The 21,156-nt window shown below is 42.8% G+C and overlaps 1 protein-coding gene across 3 annotated transcripts in view; it reads left to right on the plus strand.

Annotated features, from left to right (window-relative positions):
- ELOVL5 (ELOVL fatty acid elongase 5) overlaps window positions 1-21,156 on the plus strand; it is a 40,909-nt gene that overhangs the window by 12,527 nt on the left and 7,226 nt on the right. For all 3 annotated transcript variants that reach the window (XM_086631363.1, XM_086631362.1, XM_086631361.1), the window contains exons 2-4: window positions 11,369-11,437; window positions 13,356-13,543; window positions 20,463-20,540. In XM_086631363.1, the coding sequence (XP_086487489.1) occupies window positions 11,380-11,437; window positions 13,356-13,543; window positions 20,463-20,540 (324 nt within the window). In that variant the 5' untranslated portion in view covers window positions 11,369-11,379. The remainder of the gene's footprint in view (window positions 1-11,368; window positions 11,438-13,355; window positions 13,544-20,462; window positions 20,541-21,156) is intronic.

A 21,156-nucleotide genomic window follows, 5' to 3' on the forward strand; every position in this document is an offset into this window, starting at 1 on the left:
TGCTAAGTGCCCGTGTTGTACAAAAAGGGAAAGGAGGAGAATGATCTGACTGATGCATCTGTAAAAAAATCTCCTGTCTCATCATCTTCTGCCCCTGTACCAGGACACATAGTCTCTGCTCTCAATACTCCTTGTCCCCCCTGGGCAGGAAGAAAACAAGGTCAAAATCTTGCCTTACATTGTGTTAACTCCTTTATCCTTTGGAAAGGAGATTAGATCTTCAAAGGTGGTTGCTTTTCTGAATGATGAGCCTATTATTTTTGTACTGTTCTGAAGGCAGGGGGTTTAACAGGGAGCCTCGCGGCAGGGTTTTGTCCTGAGCAGCACAATGCCATGGCCTAACGGTTGTACTAAGAGTATTTTTTTTTTTCCTTCTTTTCTCTTGGTTCTTGGAATGGTAGGAAAAGGAACAATTTTGATACCTTCTTCTATTTAAAGCTAGCAGTCATTCGCACTTGCCCGACTTTTTTTTGATAGTACAACTGTACACAGTGAACAGCACTGTCTGACATGATGTTTAGTGTCTTAAAATAAAGGCACCAAGTATTGGGGTAGCTGCAGCCATATGGGATTAACTCACATCTTGTAGGGGTACAGCAGGAAAATACAAAAGTTTTAAGATTGACTTCTTGTAGCATGGCTGGCCATATGAAGAAACAGCAGCAAGCAAGCCAAGGTGTGCATTTACAGTGTCAGTATGCTTCTTTTCTTCCTTTAGGTGAAAATGTAGAAATTCTATTCATTTTTATTGAGGAATGTAACTAATTCAGTGTATTGCATGTATTTTTTTGTGCTTTAGGGCCCATGAGGGAATTTCATTTCTCCCGTAGCACTGCAGGTACTACCCCACACTCACTGGAAATAAAAGTAAGCGCACCAATAAATACTTAACATACTGTAACTTGCTTAAGAGTGACTTGTGTGCTTTTTCAGTGTAATCTGGTTTCCCAAACACAAGTGGGATTCTGGAAGGTATCATTTACCCATCTGAATGCAGGGGATGTAGCTACACATCTTAACAGGGCATCTCGATCCAGGTTTTGTGTGCGCTGTTATCCCTGCACCAGCCAGCGTTACACGGTGTATTGTTACCTTCAAGACTGTCACCCTGAGCTTTTGTGATCTTCCTGTAATTTCTCAGCTTTTTATTGGGTCGCTGAGTCTAGTGAGCATGTGAACCCCAGATAACCTTTTCACAGCTAAATGCTGTTTACTGGATAACTTCACGCAGCCGCTTCTTCCTTTTTACGCTGTTTCATGATCACAGGTGCTTTTATGGATCGGAGAGCAAACTTTCATATGGCAAACTAATAAACGCAAAGAAGATTATCAAGAATTATAGACTTCTCCTGTACTTCTTGAGACATCCCCTGGGTTCAGATCTTGGCACAACAGCGTTTTTGAAAGGGGAAGAGGCAGGCTGGTGGCAGACGCCCTCTCAGTGCTCGGACTCAGTGCCGCTGCTGTGGGGTGTTGAAGGAAATGAGGGTTCATGTGGCAGGATGTCCCCACTTGTGACTCTTTTTTTTTTCTTGCTTTTTAAATTTTAATATGCAATTATGAGATGTGAGTATTTTAAAAACAGAAAAAAGTTGAAGCTTACTGTCTTGAAGCTATGCAGTGCTCAAACTCTGCTGCTAGTAGTGGTCATGCAAGACTAGGCTTCTCTGTCCTTTGGACCTGTTGACTGTGATCTCATCGGCTCTGTTGTTATAAAATGCAGGCCTTTTGACCAAGAAGATTCATTAAAATGAGCTTTGGGGACTGTACCGTTATTTTTCTCCTGTGGAAGTAAAAAGTTGGTTTGAGTCAAGTGCACAAACGGAGATTAGAGAAGTCCCTTTACTAAAGATGAGGAGTTTTTCAGACCTTCTTGGAGGTGGCACTTGAAGAGAAAGGAGACCTGAAATGAAAGCTGGAGTCCTTATGGCCCTCTGGACTTAGCTTTTGACTCCTTCATCTTCTCAGCTCTTTTTTAGCTTCCCAGGCTTCCTCTGGCTAATTTGCCATTGCGAGCTGCAGCTAGCAACGTTTTTGCTATTGCAATACCAGCACAGCCTTTGAAAAAAGAGAGAGCTTCAGATTAAAACAGTAGCTTTTAATGAATGCTTACATGCTGCTTAGGGAGGAGGGCTTTAGAGCAAAGCTATATAGGAAATGCTGTCCTTTGGCTTTCCTTATGAAAAAGTCAGCCCTGTAGCTCTTGTGCCATGTACATATTCTCCCTGTTTCCATCTAACCTACTTTGCTACATATCCTCTCCTCTGTTTCTTTCCCATTTAAAAAACAAAGCAAAACAAAAAACAAAGCAAAACAGTTCTTTAACCCCCATCCAGGAGTTGTCTATGCAGTGTCCTTGAATATTTTATAGTTATGTGCTATTGCAAACACAGCAGTTGGATAAACCTGCGTCCTTTGCCTTTTCCTCCATGTTTTATTTCTGTAAATACTTTTACAATCTGCACTTTATTACTTTAACAACACTGGGCTATAAGCTGGCAGTGGCGAGGAAGTTTCCAGTATCAAGGTGCTGGGTTATGGGCGCAGCAGCTGGGCACAGAGTACCCCCTCAAATGTTTTATTCCAGGAAAATGTGTACTGTTGCAAAAAGCATTTTACAGTAGTGCCGAGGGGTGCCAGATCTGCTGCTGCTAAGGGAGGGCTTTACAGCATGAGGGATCCTTATTTGTAGCTTGATGTTGGATGCATCCTTCTGGGGTGATGGGGTGGTGGTGTACTGTCTTCCTCCAGTTCTTGATACTTCTATGGGAGCGTCTGTGTGGTTGCTTCCAACTTGCTCTCCCTGCTTGGCCATCACCCTCGGTGTTTTCCCTCTGGCTGAAGTTATGCCGTGGGACAGCAAGAGCTGTTGCCTGTGACGGAATGAAACGCATGTGAATGTCCTATTCCTACAATGTTCAGGTCCTAATTTGAACTAGTTTAGGTCTGCTGAAAATGTGAGTAAGACTGCAAGGACCTATAATTTGTCTTAACTCACCTATCTGAAGACTATTAGATTCTGGTTTAATCATAGAATAAGAGAATGAAAGATAAGATAATAAAGATCGTCTAGTTCCTGCCATGGGCAGGGACACTTTCTACTAGATCAGTGGCTCAGAGCCTCATCCAACCTGGCCTTGAACACCTCCAGGGATGAGGGATCCACAACTCCTCTGGGCAACCTGTTCCAGTGTTTCACCACCCTCATTGTAAAAAATTTCTTCCTTATATCTAATCGAAATGTACTCTCAGTTTAAAGCCATTGCCCCTTGTCCTATCACTACATGCCCTTGTAAGAAGTTCCTTTCCAGCTTTCTTGTAGGCCTCCTTTTAGGTACTGGAAGGCTGCTGGAAGGTCTCCTTGGAGCCTTCTCTTCTCCAGAATGAGGTATTGGGTATTGAGCGCGATTAGTTATTCCATTTTGCAGTGTCCTTTATTGGTTTTGTTTCTGTTCTATAAAGGACTTTAATTACCACAACTATGTTTATGTATGAAAGTAATACTGAAGGATTTGAGGGGGTGGAATGACAGGAAAAGTAATGGCATGAAATCGTCCCCCTAGTTAACTGGCCAAAGTCTTCCTTTATCCCTTGCATTTTCCAATTTTTTTAAGTACCGTTAAGGTTAAGCTGTTTGAGATTAGTTTCTCTCCTTTGTCCTGCATTTTTTACGCTTCCCTGAGTTTTATACAAATCATTCCTTTCTGAACGTCCTTATACCAGTGCTGCTGGTGAGTGTGAAAGCTCAGCACTGTGGGTCCTGTTGAGTCAGCAGCAGGCTGGAGGATCTGCCACTGATGCAAGGTGGGCCAAAAATCTGCATTGCTTTGCTAGAGATACAGTTGCAAAATAAAAAATAAAGTTTAAATAAAAATTCTTGCGTTTTAACAGAACTAAAGTGCAAAATCTGCATGACTCATGTTTCAACTGGTTTCCCATAAAATAAGTGTACTTGTGCCTTTCAGATCAATATGGACTGTGACTTATTCTAAACTCCTTTTTATATCTAATGTCAAGCATGCTTGAGATGAAAGAGGGCATTCAAAAAGGGTGAAAAAAGGGAATTTGGGGTTGGAGGCAAGTGGAAAGGCAACGGGAATATATGCAAGGGGCAGTTAAGGCTTTGGGGGTAGGAAGGAGAAACTGGGCAGGTTTGGAAAGCGGACAGAAAATGGTTGACAGCTTTGATTATCGATGCTGTCTTCCAGTTCTCAGGCAGCTGAGCGTTTTCGGTTCCAGTACATTTACAGAAGCAAACGGCAGCGTGATCGCTGTGTTTTTGGAGAAGGGAAAAGAGGAGTCACCTCTGTGATGGCAGGGACTGGGAAACATCACTTTAATGAGAAAACACATTTCAAGATTTCCAAAGTCAAGTGCCTAAAATTAGGCTTCAAAGTCCTAATTTAAGAACAGAGAAAGTGGCTGGTTTCCAAGAAGGCTGGGCAGCCAGGCCTGACAGCGCGCTGCTCTCAGAAGCCAGCGCGATTATTTAGATGCCTATTTTGGAGATTTTTTTTTTTCTCGCAACTGAAGTTCAGGCACTTAAATGTGAAAACTGAAGTTTGTTGTTTTGGGGAGTTCTTGAGCAGCAGGGTTGGAGGATCCTGCTGGAAGGGAGAGTGCTCCCTTTGCTTTGAGCTTTCAGCCCAAAACGCTCTGTTGCTGCTATTTGGCTTACTTAAACAGGGTAGCATTGGATGGGGGGACAAACCTTTAGATTTTCATGCCTAGTCTTTGTACCTGGAAACTAAAGTTAGTCCAAGAAAAAACTCAAGAAGCAACATTAAAATGTGACCGAGAATTCTTAAATCACTTTTTGGCATAAACCTCCCAGAACATGTTTTCTGTGGAAAGCGTAGAAGAGAATTTCCTTTGAAGGGAAGGAGCTGGTAAAATACTTGAGTGTTTAGTAGCCCTTTCCTCAGAAAGCAGTGATGTGTGTTCGAAGAGCAGATTGTCACTGCATGAAAAACTTTTAGAAACAAATTAATAAAAAAATACTGCAAGAAAAGCACATCTTTATGTAGCCTTTGGTCTGTATTTTTGGTTGCCTTGCTGGGGCCGTCCATGCCCTGACCAAATCGCAGGGCAGTGAGTGCTCACATCTCCTGAACGTGTAGGTGGCCACTGGAGTGTAATGCATGTCCTGGCTCATAGTGCCAGAAGTGGACTGTGATGGGTTGATGTAAAGGGGTTCTGGTGGCAGGAGAGGGGATTTGCTCCCTGTGACTTCCCTGGTTTTGGAACCGGGTCAGACCAGGTTCTGGCCACCAGATCGGACTCCCATCCCCCTTGGGGTTGAGCCAATCGGTGCCTCTGCGAATTTCCCTATTTAAGTTGGGACAAAGGAACCGGAAAAGGTGCCTTTGCCCAGGAGCAAGGAGAGAAGGGAGGAGGGCACTGCCCCCGCTCCCTGGCTCCTGGTTGGGTGGCTGCCCGCGCCAGGCCGGTGCCACCTGCTGAGGATGGTGGCGGTGGAGCCGCTTGGGGAACTCGGAGAGTACCCCACTCCCGGAGTGCCCGCTGGGCCAAGTTCACCCAGAGAGGACTGAGATCTGAGAGAAACAGCCACACTGACACCAGGTCAGTGAAGATGGAGCAAGAGGAGGTGTGCCGGAGCTGAGTTTCCCCTGCAACCAGTGGCGAGATGGCAGGTGGCCCCCCTGCAGCCAGGAATGGACTTGGTAGAGCAGAGACCCACTCGCAGCCTGTGGAGAAGCCCACATCTGAGAAGAGATGCCTGGGCCTGAGGACGGTCGTGAAGCATGGGATGCACAACAAGGTAGAGACGCATCTAAAGTCCGTGTGATGACCCACACCAGAGAATCCGAGACTGTGGTAAAGCCCGCACTGGAGCAATCTGATGGGGAAGGATTGCATCCTGCGGGTAGGACTCACGATGGAGAAGTCTGTGGATTTTTCCTTGTGAGTAGGGGATCCTCTGGAGCAAGGGAGAAAAGGGTGTAAGGACTCCTCCTCCTTTAAGAAAAGGAGCAGCAGTAACAACATGGGATGAACTGACCTGCACCCCCTATTCTCTGTTCCCCTGCGCCGCTGAGAGAGAAAGTAGAACCGGGAAGAAAAGGAAAGGGGAAGGGGGAAGGTGTTGTTTTTAAGATCTGGCTTTGTTTCTTTTTATCCTCTCAAGTAACTGGTTTTGTTTGTCTTTATCCTTTTAAGTAACTTTTAATAAATGGCTTTGCTTTAAGAAAGCCGAGTCTGTTTTGCCCAGGACCATGGTCGGTGGGTGCTCCCTCTGTTCTTGTCTCGACCCTCAGTCCTTTTATTGTATTTTTCTCCTCCGCATTTCACTGGGGAAGGAGTGAGAGAGCGGCTCTGTGGAGTTTAGTTGCCGGATCGGCCTAAATAACGATATGGACCAAGGATGCAAAATATTCTGTGGATGTCCAAAAAACCCCTTCCTATCTAAATCCAGTGACTTTTCTTAAAATTAATGTTTTAATGATTGGGCTTGATCTTGTTGAAGCAAGGTGCAATTTTAGCCTTCGTTAAGTTTGTGTTGCAGAATTGGACGTCCAGTAATTAAAAGGAACTTGGAATATTTTTATGAAAATCAGTGCTGCCCAAAGATGTCTAATAGCTTTAAAAATATGAAGAGAGCCAAGGATATGATCTCTTAGTGTGTTTGTGACTTCTTTGGAGTAGTGGTTTATACCACGTGAAAGCAAAAGCCTAGTTAGTCATCTCTGCTCTAAGTTTCCTGTTACTATCTTCAGTCCTCCTAGGAGTAGCTTTGTGCTCTACCTCCTGTTCCAGTTAAAAAACGAGAGACTCACACAGACAACCCCCCCCCACCCCCGCCCCCGTCTTGTGTCATCCAAATAACTTGGATGGGTCCACACTACCTACCACACAGGCAGCGTGAATTTTCCCTCTTCTGCATGACAGAACATTGGACTTCAGGAGTTCAGTGTCAAAGCACGCAATCTCTGAAAAATAGTGTGTTTTCAGTATCTTCTCTCCAAACCTTTCTTTCTAACAGAACCTTCATCTTGGTGTGCTTGCCCCAGCCCAGCACCATTACCTCCACGGCCAGGGATGATGTGTGAGTAGCTGCAGCCACCAAAGCTGCAGCCCCTTGCTTGGATCCTTAAACGTCATCTCACTTTGAGAAATTAATGACTGGCTGGGTTTTTGATTGCTTTATAAAGTGTTCTCATAACCTGTCATCTCTAATGGGTATGTGCAGCCTAACGGTGCTATGTCTCTACCTAAAGCATGCAAGTCATAGATGAAGAAGTTAGATATAAACCCAAGGAAGCTGAGACAGCTGGTACTATTAAAATATCAATCCAATATAACAACACATCTCTACCCAGTAAGAACAAATTAGCAACGTGTATGGGTTTTTTCCTGGGATTGGAAAGGTATTTATTATTTAGACAGGGAGAAACTCTTCCTCCTCCATCCTACAACCATGTAAGCTGCTTTTTCCAGGCTGATGAGACTGTTGCCCTTCCATCTCTCCCACCTTGCAAGTAGCAGCTTCCTTTTGGGCTTCTCCTCGATTTTTTTTTTTTTTTTTTTTTTTTTTTTGGTGTCCTGACACAAATAAGTATCTCACAGCCTTTTTGTGGGCCAGTGGCTTCCTTCCGATGCTGTCGGCCCCAGTTCAAGTTTTTACAGTCCCCTGAACTGTGTTTTTTGGTAGATTGGATGGTCACCTGTCAATGGGTAGACTTCTGAATTCAAATTTATGCATTTGTCTCTACTGCAGCATAGCACTTGGTTTTCTGAGCCAACACATTACAAACTTCATTTGGTTAGTAGCCTCATGCCTTTTTTGTTGGATTTCCAGACTCTACTCACTTACCATCCCAGAAATGATAAGGGAAGAGAAAGTAGGAGCTGATTTCATGCTATTGAACATAATTGATAAAGTCAGGTATTTAAGATGGATCCTTTCTTATCCTCTGTAAATAAGAATGCAGTCTGTTTGACCTTCATGTCGCTTATTTGGGTCCATTACTATGATCTTTGTGTGTACCAGGAGAACATGGAAACCACAATGCAGTTTTCAAATTCTGTTGGAAGTCTGGTGTGTGTCCATTAATGTGAATACTTGGAAACTCTGAGAAGTCCTCCACGTGTCTCTATGGAAGACTCTCTAGTAATCAGTAAAAATCAGCGGAGTTTTGTTTTGTTTTGTTTAAAACACCAGAAACGTGTTTTCCTGGATTAAATATTTGGATTTGAAGGAGTAAAGCATCTTTCAGGTTGTAAGCCTCGGCACTTCCAGACTCTGATCCAGCTTGCCCTGGCCTTACTGCACTGGTAAAATCTGGTAGCAGAGAGGATGTTTTCTTTCCTGTCCATTGTAGAAAGGCAAGTTAGGAAAAAATGAGTAGTAAGCAGTGTGGGACGTAATTGGGTGTGGGTTTTTTCTGACCGTAGGTACCGAATAGCATGCCTTGCTGTGTGGGATGACTGCTAGGTAAAGGCGTGTTGCTGGTGATCTGCTTGTGTGTGTGTGCTGAGCTGTAGAATTTGCTTATTTTCAGTATTAGGAAACATGCAGATTACAGTGTTTCAAATGGCAACTGGTTTAATTTTTCTGGAAGTCGATGTTCCTCTGAATCGGGGAACTATTCTAATTAAAAAAGAACCCTTGTAGTTGGTGCCGTTGAAGCAGTGTTTAATGCTGTGTGGCTGTTGGCAGGAGACTTGATGCATTTTCACATGACCCCCTCTGGAACAAAAGCAGATTGTTTCCCTCTGTTTTTCTGTTACACAGATGAGTTCCTTTTGAAACAATTTCTTTTTCTGCAAATTCTGGAAATTGACACCGGGAGTAGTTCTTCCTTCGCGGTGGCTTTTACAATCTGTTGTCTGATAATGCTGGCACAAGAAGTCACTTTGGGGTAGCAGTCCAAAAAAGCTGAGAGTTCTGCAGAAAGCCTCCTCCTCTTGGGAATGAGTTTTTCTTCCAGTTTTATGGAAAAAGTTGAACACGGAGTTTCATTTCTTGCTGTCTTTGCTATAGTGGAGTTTGTTTCTGTCTTTACGTACCTGCATTTTCAGTGTCCAGCAAACAACAGTATATAGCAAGTCAGTTCTGAATTGAGCTTTTTGGTATATTTTTGTATAACGACCTTTTGTTTTTGAAACAAACTCTCCCATCTGAAGTCTTCCTCTACAAAGAGGTGAGTTGAAGTCAGACGCAGGTGCTGGGCTATTGGATCGTGTGTGCTGCGTAACTAAATCAGTCGGTACTGGATCAAAGGAGCGACAGACAAATTGAGTAAGTGGGGATTTCAAGCAAGAGCATTAATTATCTGCTGGGGAGTGCTTTTCCCGGCGATATTTAATAGCTGACAGTTTAAAAAAAAAAATGAGGAAAAAAGAAGAGCTTCCTCTGGATAACTTACTTTCTTCTCCTTGAAAATTATATACTAATTTCTCACAGTCTTCCTAACGTTCATGCTTCTGGTAGCACAGCATGTGCTGCTCGGTTAAATTTCCATATTCCTAGCACACCAGCGTGCCAGTGCTGTGGCGGTTCATGCAAGTGCTCTCAGCTTCTGTGTCATAGCTGGTGGTGACGTAATCCCCAAAAAGCACCTTCTTGTGAAGTATGTACTTATTTGGGCTGGGCTTCTTCCATAAAACCCAGTGTGAATCAGGACTGCAAAAGACTCCGGGTTATTTTAACCAAGTTCTTTTGTTTATGCCTGGTGACCAGATTCCAGGGAAGCTTCTGCGCCTTTGTGGTCCAAAGCAGTAGAAAGAATTGATGCACGCAGAGGAGAAAGTCCTCTTCTGCGGGTGTCCCTGAGAGCCTTGCGGCAAACAGTGGGTCGAGAACGCAGCCAGAAATCCTCGGCGAGCAGTCAGCCTCCTGCCTGGAGCCCTGTGGCGGACGGGATGAGGGTGGAAGGGTAGAAGACCACGTAATGTAAATGATCGTATCCAAGGCCCTTGTATTCTCTTGGTCCCATGGGCAGCCAAAGCCCCTGCCGGAGGTTGGGCAGTTCCCGGTCCCGCTTTGGACCGGGGAGAGGACGTCGTTTGCATCCTGCTTGGCTTTTCTTGCTGGACTCGAAAGAAATAGAGGTGTCAGTCCCAGCTGACTAAAACCAGAGGACCTGCTATTCGTTTTACTTGGGTAAATCAGAAATCCCGTAGAGGCAGAGTTTTCACAGGTGGAGGCGATGTTTCTTTTAGCTAGAACCAAAAAAAAATAGAGGTGAACTTTTTTTGTTTTAGCAGCTATGTGTAAACTTGCATAATTGTTTCAGTTTGCACTGCGGATATGTTGACAGCTTGTGTGTTCCTTGTGATATTTCCCCATAACTGAAAATTGCTGTTAATATTAGTACTTCAGGGGGTGGGGGTGGAAAAATCAAGAAGTGAATACTACCCTATTAAAAATGGGAAAAATTATTTTAGTGAAAGTTCAGTACGATTCTGGATAGAAAAGAGGAAGTTGGAAGGGTTGGGGTTTTTTGGGGGGTTTTAGTCAGTTTTTTTTAATCAAGAAGAAAATTACTTCCTCTTCTCTTGAGAACAGCTTCGTGTACAATTGTCCCTGCTCATGGAAATTGTTGCTGCTTCTTTCCTGCTTTAGCCTTAGGGAGGTACAGCGGCTTGTGTACCACAGTACATATACCAGGTGCTACCAATAAATACCGACCGTGTGAGGAGCTGACAGATGACGTTTGAATCACTCTTCTGTCCTGATGTTGGATGAGTTTTATCTGGTAACATCTTACCAGTAAGCAGCTTCTGGAACTGGAGATGGTCGTGCCCCGAACTGCGGTGTTTTCCTTCCTTGCCCTCTCTGTTGTTGGGTGACTGTTGATCTGTTGGTTTTATGGGCTGTTAATCAGAGCTGTAATCAGTCATCTATCTGCAAAAGTGATAGCAGAGCTAGTTTTCACTTTTTTTCCTTCCCCTCCTCCTCCCCAGCTAGTGTTGCCAGCTAATCTAGGCTTTTTGTTAAAAGAGCTTCATAGTATTTATTTGGGAATTTCAGTGTTGCTGGCTTTCTCAAGGTCCAGTCCTTCTCCTCCTCGCAGAAGGATCTTGCAAGATGTCATTCTGTATTGGCACTTAGAAAATCCAGAATTAAAAAGAACTTCAGGTTAATCTGAACCCATCATTTCAAGCTTATTTGTATCTAGATCCATGATTAAATACTTCAGTGGGAAATACTGCTTTTACACCAGTAGCTTTCTGAGACTAGAATATGCTTTGTGTACTTTATATATGCTGGTAATGTCCAGTATGTCTGCTGCAATTTTTGCATAGTAGTGTTTTCTTTGTTAACCCTAACAGATGGTACTCAGGGAATTAAACTATTTCTGTGAGCTGAAGAACTAACTTTCTTTTCTTCTTTCCATTTCAGTAGGTTGTAGAATGGAACTTCTGGATAAAACAATCAATAGCTACCTTGACGTTTGGCTTGGACCCAGAGGTAAGATTTGTCAAAAATTAAATACATAAATAAAACTGATATCAAAGTTCAGATACTAGAGCATAAGAAAATAGCTTCTAACATCCTGACATTGACAGATGACTGCTTTCTTTAGTATCTGCAAAGCATCAAAATGTATAATGCTGTAAAGTATTCAGTGCTTCTGATCTTTTGACTTGAAGAGCTGCTAATTTTTCAGCTATGACAATCATAGGTGCTGTTCTTACTATCATTTAAGTTCATGTTGTTAGTCTTAGCGAATGACTTATCTAACTCAGATCTTTGCCACCTTTTTTTTTTTTTTAGAATTTAATGATAGCTTTTATTTTAAAAAAATCTTTTTCATTTGCATTTGGTGAAATAAAAATACTCTTGCCCTCATAACTAGAGCTGCTAAGGAATTTTTCGCTGAAAAAATCTGTAGTTTTTGGAAAGCATCACTTCTTTGAAGCCATTCTTTTCAAAGAAGCAAAAGTTTTGGTAGGTTTTTCACTGTGAAAAAGTCTACAGGTGGAGAACAGCAATCATGGTCAGTGTGAGGAAGGGAAAGGCAGTGGGATCGGGACAGATGGTGGTCTCATGGCTTCCAGCTAGGACAAGGATGGCCGTGTTCCACCTGGTCCTGACCAGGGGGGAATTAAATGTCAGCATCCCGTACGAAGTGTGCCTCGCAATGCTGCTCAGTGACATGTGCTTTCGTCCTCTGATTGCATCGATAGTGTCTTTTCTACCTCTTTGTCCCAGTGAAATGCTGATGGTGGTGCCACTTCCTCACAGGACGAAATCTACAGGAGGTGAAACAAGCCTCTGATCCTTCAAAGTGTGTTTTCTGTTTGCTTTCAGTACCTTGGTGCCCTTGTTGCCCTCCTCTTCTTACTAAGCCCGTTTAAATTAATCTGGATGTTCTGATGTAACTTCTTGTATGTGCTGGCATATGGTCTATATTTGCTGTGTCTTAAAAATAATGAACCATAAATGTGTCAAATCGAAACAATTCCCTCGCTTTCTTAACTGCTTCCCAACCTACATTTTAAGGCCTCTTTTCTTACATTCAGGATCCGCATAGGAGTCCTTGAAAATTAAGTCAGGGCTGAGAATGCCAGCAGTACTTCAGTTGTTCATTTTTGGTTTGGTAAACTTGGTTTTGGTCCTTTGGGCCGGCTTTAGTGAGAGGAGTGAAATACCGTGCTGTTGCTGGGTAAGGGCAGCACATTTGTGGTTCAAAAGGATCATGTGCTTGTCCCAAGTGTTCCCCTGAAATCCTCTCATTCAGGGTGGTTTATGTACTTTTCTTGAGCCGTCGGCATGTTGCGAACTGGACTGGTTGGTCAGACTGGACTGACTGCTCTGTGTTTCGTTGTTCATACAAGGACTCCAAAATTTAATCCTCCTGAGTAGCATATACATAAGTAACTGGGTTAGTATTGATTAGAAAATAATTGTCAGGATCATCCACTGATAACCACAAAGGTATCTGCTTCACTCTTAGCTTTGCTGGCTCTGTGAGGCAGTAAGATGTGTACTACTGCGAAAGGTTGGTTTGAGAGAATATGGGGGGGAGAGTTGATGAAGCTTTTCTTTATAATTTAAGCTCATTTGTGGTCTTCAAGATGGACGACCATTCTGAATGGTAATGAGTAAAGATAATAGCAATAATAATTTAAGAATATTTTTGCCTTAGGAAGAGAATGATTTCTGCTTTCTTTAACAACTGTGTAACTAAAATCTTGTTGTTTGAGAAGGTTGTTTGTAATTAGCAATGTGGCCCTTAATAAAAGGGCTTGGTGCTCTTCCTTTGTCCTTCTCCAGTATTCCGGCGCTAGAAGCATTTTGAGTACAGCTTTTTCTGGATGCGTTGAACTCTTCCCCTTACTATATCTAAGTGTTTGTAATCTAAGTTTTTGTTTGTTTGTTTCAGATCCCAGAGTAAAAGGATGGCTTCTTCTGGAGAACTATACGCCTACCTTTATCTTCTCCGTCTTGTACTTACTAATCGTATGGCTAGGACCAAAGTACATGCGGAATAAGCAACCATTCTCATGCAGGGGTGTGCTAGTGGTCTACAACCTCGGACTTACGCTGCTTTCTCTGTATATGTTTTATGAGGTAGGAGAAAAGGGGTTGGATTGGGGTTATTTTGCAGGATCTGTTTTAGTTACATTGGCTTATGTTGAAAATGATCTCTGAGGACAGTCCTTCTAAACCTGGGGAAACATCTGCTGAAATGTTGCAACCATTCTTCAACATCGCTTCTCAGAGGAGAAAACCGTAGTTGTGATGGTATGAAGCAAACCTTGCCTTACACATCTATGCTGACCTTGGTTAGCAATGTTTCATATGCCCTTCTGTCGCTCAGTGCAAGTGAAGACCTGATCTTTCAGCATGAACCTGGCTACTCCTTCAGTAACTCCTCCTTGCCTGGAAGTCACGCTCATCGTGATTGTGCTGGTGGATTGCACACAGTACTTCGTAGCAAAACTATGGCTCGATTTGGAGTGCAAAACGTGTTTTATTTAAATGTGTTTAATCATGCACACACTCTTTGCATCTATTTCTGCAAGCTTGCAATAGCGTCTTTTGTGTTCTCTTAGTTTTGCTGAAATGATTACATCAATGCCGTTGTGATTCATCTGTTTCTTGGAAGTTAAAATCTGAGCGTACAAATTTATTTCAAACTGAATTGTGGACTTCCTGTGGACTTACTTTCTTTCCTAACAAAACAAAGATTTAGGCAGTATAAAGTTTTCCACTTCCCAGAGAGCACTTTAGCAGCTTTTACTCAGAATTTTATGGTTTTTATTAAAGTGAAAATGAAGAACTATGGCAATGTAAATAAGAACATGGTCACATAATAACTGAGTGTGTGGCTTTAATGTACAGAATACTCTGGCTTGCTTTCAGCCAAAAGCGTTTCTCCTTTCTGTAAGAAGAGATTTAATTTTCAACATGCGATTAGAAGCCAGAGCTAAAACTACTAATCTCCTTTTTTTAATTTTTTTTCTCCTTTCTTTTTTTATTGTGGCATTTGCTTAGAAACATATGCAAGCTGTAATTCTCCTTGAAGTTTGCAGTTAATTCTATAGTTTTTTAAAAAGTGAGTGTTTAGATAGGAAGTGATTTAAAATTAGAGTTATTTCTCTTGCGTAGTGAATTGACTAGTCAAAAATTACTGAGTTGAGTTATTAAGAACTTTGATAATTCTGCAGGGGGAGCAGTGTTGGATTCAGTAGGTACTTGGAACAACTTGTATTCTTGATGCGCTTACATTTCTGACCTCCCTGTCAGGATGTTATAATCCAGAAAAATTTTTGTGTTGATCTGTTTAATTTTTCTAGAAGTGGTATTGCTGTGGACTTCGTGTACATCATCTGCATTATTTTATGCAGATATTATTTATAACTATACCATAATCTGTTCTTTAACCTCAAGTTATGTTATGGAGGGTTTACAAGTGCAGACTTTTTCTTCAGTTGTGTTAAATGTGGATAAAACTATCAGGATAGCCAATCTTTTTTCCTTGAATACTTAGAATAATACACATAGTTTCCAAATTAAAATTACTGTAGTGTTCTGCTATGTTACAAAACCTGCTGATAAATTTAAACAATAGAAAAGATCTGAACTGTTGATCTTAGAAATGCCTTTTTCTTGCTAACAATGAACTGGTTACCAAGAAAGGACTGTTTATTGTATGCTGAAGAAGTCCTCATACTTGTAACCAGCTGAACAGCTTTTATATTCTGAAGGAATGAGACAGCTAAAATGCAGTGAATATTAAGGTTTCTCCTTCCTATGTAGTGAAACACTTTACATCAAAGTGAATATTACTCTTAACGTAACGTTATCTGTTTGAAAGTGTTCACTGGTATTGCTGTAAATATACCTTCTCTTTATAAATGGGAATACACAAAGCTATGGTGTTATTAAGACTATTAAACTCAGGCTAGTGGCAACGAAATGTGTTTGACAGCACTTAGAAGCTACACAGGGGGGCAAACGATGTTCTGCAGCAGGGGACTGATCTCATAAAAATGCTGTTTGACGTTTGCAGGCACAGAGACGAAGGGCTGGATAGTAAGCGGGGGGGGAAATCAACTTCCTGCACCTGCAGGTACATTCTCTAGCTGTAATGCCTCCGCAGCTACCTGTGTCAATGCAAAGCAGGCAATACCCTCACTTGGATCACGTCAGTCATGGAAATTCGGCTTTGAAGGGTTAGCCATACATCAGTAGTGCTTTATAGTACATATACTTGCTTGTAAGATAAAATGGTGAAGAGCAGCGTTCAAAAAAGAAATATAACTCTCTGTTCTCTTCCTTGTTGTCACTGTGGGTTTCAGCTGGATTAAACTGAAATATTTCATTCCTAACTTGAGGAAAGTCATAAAACGTCACTGCTTACCAACTTGTTTAGTAGCCTGTCTGAGAATCAGCTGCTTTAATAGCTTGTGTATGATACACCTGAAGCCCTGCTTTGGAATTTTTCCTGAGTTATAGCTGTGCTGGGTCAGGTCATGATTCATAGCATCACAGCTCAGTTTAAATATTATATGACCAAAAGAAGATGTTAAAGTGAGGCATCCTCCCAACTAGAATGACAAAGATGACCTACATGGTTTTCTGACCTTTACATCTGAGTCTCGTGTTCAATAACATGGAGAGAAATTTTTTTGCATTGTAGGATTTGTGTAACTCTAGTTATTGTGTCCTTGCACCATTTGGTCTACTGATGTAATATAATATAACCTTATTTTAAAATCACAAGAAATCTAATACCTCTTATTTGGAATTCCAAAGATAGTAGTTTCTGTCTGAACTCGCGCTAAATTATTCATTTGGGCGTTTAATGAGTGGTACTAGCAGAACAGAGTAGTGGACTGCGCTTGTCCCAGACAATATAAAGACAAGGCAGACCCAGGGGAGCAGGAGAGAGTTGTCCAGGCTGACCTGTCAGTCCCATACTTCAGGAAGAGGGGATGCTCATTGGGACAAATAACAATGGTTTATTCTGTATAAATCTACAGTGCTTGAACTCTGAGGGGAAACACCGCTCCTGTCTTGGGCAGAGGCAGCAAGGGGTGGCCCTGTGCGTGGTGGGGAAGGTATGTAGCAGGGTGGCTGGCGTAGGGGTATAGGGTCTGGGTTGATCCCCCACTGGCTGGCACGGCTGTGTCTGAAAGAGCCGCCGAGGCAGCGCTGCCTCCACCTGTGTCGCGGCTCTGCGCCGGGATCACGAGTCAAGTTGTCTTGCAATGCTGTGAGATGGGCCCGTGCCCCTCTGCTCGAGTCTCGGCTGGGTAATTTGGCAAAGGAGGGAGAGTGCCAGGTACCCGGTTATACGGCACACAGACCTATTTTATTTTGAGGGTATTTGTTAGCAAAACTGGCCAAGTGATCTGGACCACCCACACTTACATTCACGAAGACTGGCCAGTGATGAAGGCTCACTTTCTTAAGTCATCTCTTTACCGTTTTTTTTCTTCATGTGAAAAATTAATTCCCTACTGACTCTGCCTTGAGAAAAGCCTCAGGTTTTCCTGAGGAGGGAGGCGTTGTATATGCTGTAGGAAAAGCATCCTAAGAGCTGCACCCTGTTTTAGGAAGGAGGGGACTCGGTGAAGAGGTGCTGTGGCACTTGAACCACGGGTGGCAGCTCACTGCTGGGCTACTCTTTCCTCTCCTGTTTCTTTCTCAATGGGTCCCGAAGCCCTTATCTCTGTCCTGAGGTGACTGTGTTCATGTAAAGATAAAATTTTGTGTATCTGCGAGCATTTGCTTTTTTTGATCAGAGATGTGAATTTCTGTTTCTTTTCACTCTAATCTAGCTCTGTTTTGAAGCTCGTAAACCCATCCCACCTTGACAGTTGGGTCGCTTATCTGCCCCTCTCCAGCGAGTCTCAGGCTTCCGTTTTATCACGAAAAAACAAAATCCTCCCCAGTAGCACCTCTCCTACAACCCAATCAGACGTTTTTTGGTAGCAGAGTTGATAAAGCACATGCCACAGCGTTTCGAAGAATTCAGCAACAAAATGAAAGCAATATAAAAAAAAAGGAAAATTTCAATGCAGGGGCAAGAAGTACAAGTTGCTTGAGCACAAAAGTGACTTTAAACTGCAGGATTTTGCCCTGGGATCAAGGGACTTAACGTTGACCTTGAGTATCATTTTAGTTGGCTTGTGAAGGAGCTGTCTCTTTTTATGTCATTTAAAAAGCACGTACTCTGGTGAAAATTATTATAGTCAGCCTTTTCTGGACAGATTCATTTCTCAAGAGAAGATATGCCTGTGGTTGTGCATCAGTGGTGCCATTAGCAAGCCTGGGCTCCTGCCAACCTGAAGATGAAGGACTTCCTAGGGCCAGCAGGCAGGGAAAGGTTGTTTCAAGCCTGGAGTGGCCGAGAATGACCAGCCTGTTGCTGGGAGGGTAAGGGGTGCCGGGCGAGTTGAGACCTGCTGTACAGCAGCCGTAAGGAGGGGTTAGAAACTCTGGCCATCCTGGAAGCAGAGCTCAACAAGCATGAGCAATGACTTAAAAGCACTAACTGGCAATTTGTGACACCTCCGTTTACTGCTTTTCTAGGTGGCACGTAAGCAGGTCCAGCCCTGTGTGTAACAGAGCCGTTTGGGAACCATCCGTGGTCAGGTCTCCAAGTGGCCCATTGGTTTTGTTTTCTGCATGTGCTGGAAGTATTGTTGGTGCAAGAAATAGTGGTGTCAGGCAAAAGAGCAGCTGGCTAACTCAGGAAAAGGATTATCTATGTGTTGTATGTTGCACCAAGCACGGTTTGTGGGCGGTGGTAGCAGCTTTTCACCATTTGGTTCCTTCTGGAAAGGGAGGGATTAAATTATTTTTCTAACTCTACTAACTATTTGTGTCACAAAAGATGTTACCGTTTGCTGCAAATGGTGCTTTTCTTCTATCGTTTAAACCACTGTAGCTGTGAGAGTATTACAGCTCCTGGCATATTACTACATGCTCTCCTGGAAACAAGGGAGAACTGGGGTTTAACTGAAGCTACCTATAGCCCCACTGATGCCTCTGCCCTTCAGAGAGGTGGGATTCATCCAGACCCTTTGATTGCATTACACTTTAGGTAGTGAACCTATATCGCTTGCAGGGGAAGCTCTTTGGGTTTCACTATGCTAGCCTTTACTTGGGAGGAGTTTATGGACCACAGCGTTAGTGACGGATGCTATTTGGATTAATTACAATATAAACATTGTGATTATCCCTCTATTCCTAACACTTCCTTGAACTATGAGAACTGTATGAAAACATCTGTAAGCTCTTAATGACACGATCGCAGCACAATGTGGTCTTTCTGTCTGAGGGACTGGCGGGTGCTGGCGAAGCCGGGCAGGATTTCCTTCGGTGCCCTGAGTGTGGTTTGGTGCAAGGCTTGCTCCGGGACGTAGCCGGTCCTTTAGCAGGGTACCGCTTCCAAACCGGTGTGCTTTGCACGGTCGTGCCTGTCTTTTGGCCAGGAGAGGAGTCCTGCCGTGGCTGCATTCCCTTTGCTGCTTGGATAGAGAAATTGCCTGGGTCTGCCATTGATGTGCAGGGCTGCCTTGCTCTCGCTGTGGCGGGGCGCTATTGATTTATCTCTAATATACGAGATAATTCCACATCTGTATGTTATGATATAACTAGGGATGTCTCTTTTTTTTTTTTTTTTCCAAATCTCCCTAAATAGTGGCAATAATTCTATCTCAGAAGGTCAAAAATAATGACTTAGGCTGACTGGGTATTTTAAAAGCTAATTTAGGGGGAAAATGAGGCATGAAAGGAATAACATTAGGAAAAGGTAAATCATTTAAGTGATAATCTTTATTGTACCTTTTAGAATTAGCTTCCCATTCACAGTTCTGAGCAGCATTTAAATCGTACCGGTTATTGTAGTCCTTTAATCAAGTGATCATTTTAAATGACTTATGGTACAAAGAGTTTTTCACCATGGCTTTGCAAAGGTTTTTTTTTATTCTTCACAAGCATAGATAAAGCCAAAAACCGACAGCTTGCTTGTGCAGGATATTTGTCTCTGCCTTTAAAATGTTTTTTTGGGATACCTAACAATTCCTTTTTTCACTTGAGAATCTTCAAAATTTGTTACTTCTCTCCTCATACTATTCCCAAGAGGAAAAACATCTTTTAAACAACATCCAGTGATCCCTTCTGTTGCGATATTAAAAGGAGGCTTGCTCCTGTCCTTGCATCTGCTCCTTTCTTCCATCCCACCCTCAACCTGCCCCTCCGTCTCCCACCTGTGAAAGGGTGGGACGTGGACATCCAGCTTGCCTCTTGCTTCTCCGCAACTTTCAGCCAGCCCCTCGGTGGCGGGTTCCCCGTCATCCTCTTATGACTAATAGCTGGTCATTACTCTTAAAAGTAATTCCATTGTGTTTGAGGTGTTATTTGTTAAGTCCGGAGGTCAGACAGGCAACGGTGTATCCTGCAGAGGAGGTCAGCTGTACTGGGAAGGATGTAATGTACTTGGGATAAGCGAATTATTTAAAAAGACCTTGAAGAATCACAACGCAGTGAAACTGAAGCTGTTAAGGATAGCCAGCCTGAAGATTGCTCTGTTACACGGTGGAAAAACTTGTAGTCAGATCTCTGTGTACAAAATGTCTTAAAAATGTAACTTTTTCTTTCCAAAAATAATCAGAAGAAAAATATATTTATTTTAGTTTTATCAGTCACTTTCTCCAGCAATGACATCATCAGCCAAGAAGGAAAGACATTTCTTAAGAATCTGTCTGGAATATGACTGTGCTGTGTGAGATGAGTGAGGATAAGAGGCTACCTCTTATTTTTATTTTGGTATACCCCGATTGGAAGAAATTGTTAATTCACCCTCCACTGTGATTCAGTCACTGCTTGGAGCGTCACTTCAACCTGATGCCACACTTGGGTGCCCGTAAATCCCTTGACACCAGGTGTCTCGGCAGAGCCACTGTCGAGGTTTGCATGTGCCGTGGGGTGCAGTCTTCTCCCCAAATGACGCTTCATTCTTTGATCTTCTCAGCTGGTGACGGGAGTATGGGAAGGAGGATACAATTTCTTCTGTCAGGATACGCACAGCGGAGGAGAAGCTGATATGAAGGTAATGTAATCGAGACTTGGAGCTAATAACATTTCAAATTGTCTACTTGTGTGTAAGTGGAGAGCAGAACAGTATTGATTATGCGGATTTTGTTCAAACTATGTACTTTTTCTTCCTGTTTTTACAACACAACGAGCGATGCATTGTCAAACATAATAGTTAATCTACAGTGTATTGATGGTTAGTCTTTTGGTGGGTGATGATCTGTAAATTTTCAAGTGTTCCCAGGTCAAAAAACAAAGATTGGTCTTCAGACTGTGTCCAGCCACTGTGCGGTGTGACTCGCCTTCTCTTTCTGTAATGTGATGATTTCTTCTGGTCACTGTTCAGACCTCTCCTTTACAGACAGCACTGCAGGACCAACTCTGGTTAAATATTTTCTTGTTTCTCCCAGGACACCCTAGGGGCACAGCAATAGCCTCATAAAACAGTCTTTGTCATCCTGTTTTCAGCTGTAGCTATGGGTTTGTACCTGCATCTCCTACGGAGAGAGCTGAGACTGAAGCATTACAAAAGACCTCAACAGTGTCTTCAATCCAAGTAGTGCAGGACAGAACCTGGATTTTAATTACTTAGATAGCAAAAGGGTTGAAAGCCCCCACAGCGTGCAATGCTT

The sequence above is a fragment of the Tauraco erythrolophus genome, chromosome 2, assembly GCF_009769465.1.
Source record: "Tauraco erythrolophus isolate bTauEry1 chromosome 2, bTauEry1.pri, whole genome shotgun sequence".
NCBI classification, from domain to species: Eukaryota; Metazoa; Chordata; class Aves; order Musophagiformes; family Musophagidae; genus Tauraco; species Tauraco erythrolophus.